Raw genomic sequence first — 4,603 nt, forward strand, 5'->3', positions numbered from 1 at the left:
TTGAAAATTGTATATAGTAATTTCTACCACATGAGATTCTAATGAAGAATAAAGAGATGTATTTGAATGTATAATTCTGAGTTCTAACCTAAATTAGATAACATGTTAAGAGTTGCCATCATTTAGCAAGAATTGGTTAAATACATTTATTAATACCTTAGTACTCAAATATGTGTCATAATTAGAGACATCTCGGGGGTTGGTTCTTTATTTCAGTTTTATAAATATTTTCATAAAAAGAATCTCTGATTATTAATTCACCACATTGTCAAACAAACAGGATGCAGCTCACATGTAAAGATTTAATAACCTAATTTCTAACTTATTGCCTGTTCAGCTATTAGCATTATTGGAATCTAGACAGGTGCCCAATGTAATAGTCTCCTCTTCTGCATTTTAATGAAATTTCCATGGAGATCTATCACAGTAGGTGAGTATTAGAAGTCTATGTCAGCCTTGACAGGGTGGTTTTATGGCCCCAGTGAATCCTCTGTACTCCCCTAACCCCAGACCAAAGAAGAAACTCCATGGAATCCTAGCTCTTTCTGTCTAACTGCTTAGGGGAGACTTGATGGTAGAGCAATGAAGGAAGGAGTCTCACCAAACTTTACATGACCATAGCTTAGAACTGTGTTATTGAAGTAGAGGAGACCCACCTAGTGCTGAGGGAAACAGCAGTAGATGCCTGGTTTGATTTTATTTTCAGGACCAAGAATAACATTCCCCATCCCTGTTCCCTCTTATTGTCACCCTCCCATCCCCCAGCAGAAAACTCCTTTATTAAGCTACCTGCCTATTTTGTTAGTTTCATAGGTACCACAGGAATAGTACCATAGTCAACAAACTGGTACCACAGTCAACAAACTGGGTACCAAGTTCACTGAAAATCCATTGTAAAGTTATTGTTGGGTACTCTGGATAAGGCCCAGTATATTTAACAGCATATTAATACCATATTTCTCTGTGTAATTTCTATTTCAAGCCAAGGGGAAAGTAATATTTGTTGATTACCTATTACTGCATACATGCTAGGTACTTTGCTGGGCACTTTATAATACAGAATTTATCTTAATTCTCTTTCTCATACGACTATTAGGGATTGGGCCAGGTGTGGTGGATCACACCTATAATCCTAGCACTTTGGGAGACGAAAGCAGGAGGATCCTTTGAGTTCAGGAGTTTGAGACCAGTCTGGGTTTGAGACCCATTTCTATAAAAAAAAAAAAAAAGAAAGAAAGAAAAGAGAGACTATGAGGGATAGTTATTATCTGTATTTTACAAATGATGAAATCAAGGTAATTAAGGTCATGCTGCTAATAATAGAGCTAGTCTTTGAAGCTTAGTTTCTGTGACCCCCAAAGACTATGATCTTTGTACTTACATGAACATTTTAAGATAAAGCTGAATTATTCTACTCATATATTTGTAATAAGTTACTCGGCATCTGAGTTTTTGAAAAATTATAATGTAAATACATTTTAAGATAAGAGATTAAATAACAGACCTATTAAAATAATTTTTACAGTATGTTGTGAAAGAGAACAAATTTCTTTTACAGTGAATTAAATGTGAACTTGGACTTTTTTTGTTATAAAGCACAATTATGATTTGTCATTTATCTATAGGAAAAGAGAAAAGAATCCCATGGATATATTTGACATGGCTAGATATCGGTTGCAAGCACCTGTCAGAAGACAGTCACCTAAGGGGTTAGATGCTTCCACTTTTCAGAACATTCATGATTTTAATGAACTGAAAGATAGAGGTGAGTAGATTGCTATTCTTTTAATGATATGACAAGAGGGTTCTATCCACAGTTAAGTATCTTTAAAGACATCTGTAACCTCCCTCTAAAGTGAAATTTTATTTATGTTATTTTAATTTATGATGAATAAAACTTCTGTATACTCTAGTTCTTCACTTTGTCTGTCTGGTTGATGAAGCTTTAGTTTGACTAAATATTTTCTTTTAGAGAGCCTACAGTTATTAAATCCTTGGGTGGGAGGATAAGATGGTACAGACTAGGGTGAAGAATGGAACAGGGCTTGTAATGGAGGATGGACAGAGGAAGGTGAGCTGATGGTAAAGACTAAGGAGAAGTCAGAGTGAACAGATGAAAAGCAAAGGAATGTGGGATGCTGAAAGCTGAGAAAGTGAGTGTATCAAGGAGAAAGGATTACGTAAGATGAATGCTGGAAAATGTCGGTTCGAGGTCACTGGTGGTGATCTTTAAAAAGATCAGTGGAATAGGAGGGAGCAAGATGGCGGCCAAGTAACAGCTTCTTTGCAACTGGGTGCAGTGAGATTGGGGAGAGAAGACTCCAGGCATCTCTGGTTTGTGAGTTCTGCCCAGAAACATCCCTTTGGGGATACAGGGAGACAGCAAGAGACTTCTGGACTCTAGCAGGACAAAAGCAGTGGAGAAGTGGCAAGTGGTTGCATTCAGTTTGAGGCTGCCACAGCTGTAACTACAATAGCAGCAAGATTGCAGACAGGCTTCCCCTGTTGTTTTGTATTTTTGGACTTAGGTACTCGGTTGAATTACCTTGGGAGAACTTGGGCAAGAGTACGGGTGACTTTAAGTGTTGTCCAGGGTCCAGAACTGAGCCACTGGGCCAGAATGGGGCTAACATTGTTCAGCTGTGAGCTATGTGCGTAGCCATTGTGGGAGAACTGCCCTGCAGGCTCTGCACTCATGGTGATAGAGTGAGGCTTGGTCTGGGAGACTTTGGGTGAGTGATCTAGGGACTGTGAACAGCACCAAACGCTGGGACTGAGACTCCGGGGAAGAGCGGAGCTTTCAGTGTTGACAGTGGAGGGCTGCCTTGCAGCCTTGGCCCTCAGGGGCATAGAGTAAGGCTGGTGTTAGCACACTGGATAAGCTGGCAGCCACTTCAGGAGAAATCCCAGAGACAAGTGCTTTCCTGGGAAACCTTCTGCTTAGCCAAGGTTAATGGTTTAAAGTGTCTTTGAAGTGGACTGAGAAAAGATTCAGGCTCTCAACCCTGTAGGGTTTGAGGTCAAAGAAGTCAGTGGAGGGCTCCAGTCTCCATCTCATACAGCTATCACCATTGTGATTAGCATATCATACCCTAGAAGATCACCTGTTGCCCAGACAATATTCAGCAAGATATATATGCTGCTTTGTTTTTGGTATTGGGATTTTTTTTTTTTAATTTCAACATTTTCCCCCTGGATTTTTTTCCCCTTCTTTCTTCATTTTTCTAGTTTAAAATATAATTTTCCATTATTGCCTTCTTTAATACTAAGAACTTCATTTTTGCTAGTGTTCTGCCCTTGCTATTTGGTTTTTCCCCCAATTTTATCCTGTAAGGTTTTCTATTGATTTTGGTTTGATTTATAGCATTTTTGTCTTTCCTCTCTATTTGGTGGATGTGGGGTACCATGTCTTCTCAGGCTGAAGAAGAGCCGCTGACCTCAAAGGAACCACCCAAACCACCACCTTCAGAGGTTGGGGGTTTGTAAAGTGTGGGTCAAAGTACCTTACTGTACACCTTTATTTTTGGATGCAGTTGTCATTGTTGTTTAGCTGGCCCAGGCCGAGTTTGAACCTACAACCCTCGGTGTATGAGGCTGGTGTGCTAACCACTTGGGCTATGGGCACCCAACCCGTACACTTTTGTGAATCCTGTCTCCCTCTTTCTGTGCCTCTCTTCTTTTTCTGTTCCCTTTTACCCCCACTCCTTTCTCTTTTTTCTTTTTCTTTAGTTCTTTTTTTCCTTCTTGCTCTTCAATCTTCTCATCCTTTTAGTCCTGTACTAAAAGGACTCATTGAAGCCTTAGGCCAGAGGCATGGTAACTTAAAGAGCAAGAGGAAGTGAAAAGAAAATTGGGGCAAGGAAAAATAAAAGAAAACACTCATGAGGAAGAATCAGCAGAAAAATCCTGGCAACATAAAAAACCAGTCCAGAGCAAACCCCCCCCCCTCCACCAAAGGACCATGCTGAAGATTCCACCTATAAAAAAAATGTTAGAAATGACAGAAGGGGAATTTAGAATACAGATGATGAAAACAATGAAGGAAATGATGGAAATAATGAAGGAAACTGCTGATAAAGTGGAAAATAACCAAAAGGAAATCCAAAAACAGAATCAAATAAGAGATGAACAATATGAAGAATATAGAAAGGATATAGCTGAGCTGAAGGAACTGAAGCAGTCAATTAGGGAACTTAAAGATGCAATAGTAAGTAACAACCACAGATTAGACCATGCAGAAGAAAGAATCTCAGAGGTAGAGGACAAAGCTCTTGAGATAATTCAGATAGTTAAAGAGGCAGAAAAGAAGGGAGAAGAGCAGAACATTCACTGACAGAATTATGGGACTTTATGAAGCGTTCAAACATACGAGTTCTAGGTATCCCAGAAGGGGAAGAAGAATGCCCCAGGGAAATGGAAGCCATACTAGAGAATATTATAAATAAAAATTTCCCAAATATCACCAAATATTAATATGGGGAGAGGGGAGAGGGAGAAGAGGGAAGGGGGGAGGGTGATTGGTGGGATCACACCTATGGTTCATCCTATAAGGGTACATGTGAATCTCTATAAATGTAGAATATAAATGTCTTAACACAATAAC

General features: G+C 39.4%; 1 protein-coding gene across 2 annotated transcripts in view; it reads left to right on the forward strand.

Moving 5' to 3' along the window:
• The window catches only part of CSPP1 (centrosome and spindle pole associated protein 1), a 130,241-nt gene that overhangs the window by 102,295 nt on the left and 23,343 nt on the right, over positions 1 to 4,603 (forward strand). For both annotated transcript variants that reach the window (XM_023517544.1, XM_023517545.1), the window contains exon 22: positions 1,626 to 1,765. In XM_023517544.1, the coding sequence (XP_023373312.1) occupies positions 1,626 to 1,765 (140 nt within the window). The remainder of the gene's footprint in view (positions 1 to 1,625; positions 1,766 to 4,603) is intronic.

This window comes from Otolemur garnettii, unplaced genomic scaffold, assembly GCF_000181295.1.
Source record: "Otolemur garnettii isolate 467f Iridium unplaced genomic scaffold, OtoGar3 scaffold00113, whole genome shotgun sequence".
In the NCBI taxonomy this organism is placed as follows: domain Eukaryota; kingdom Metazoa; phylum Chordata; class Mammalia; order Primates; family Galagidae; genus Otolemur; species Otolemur garnettii.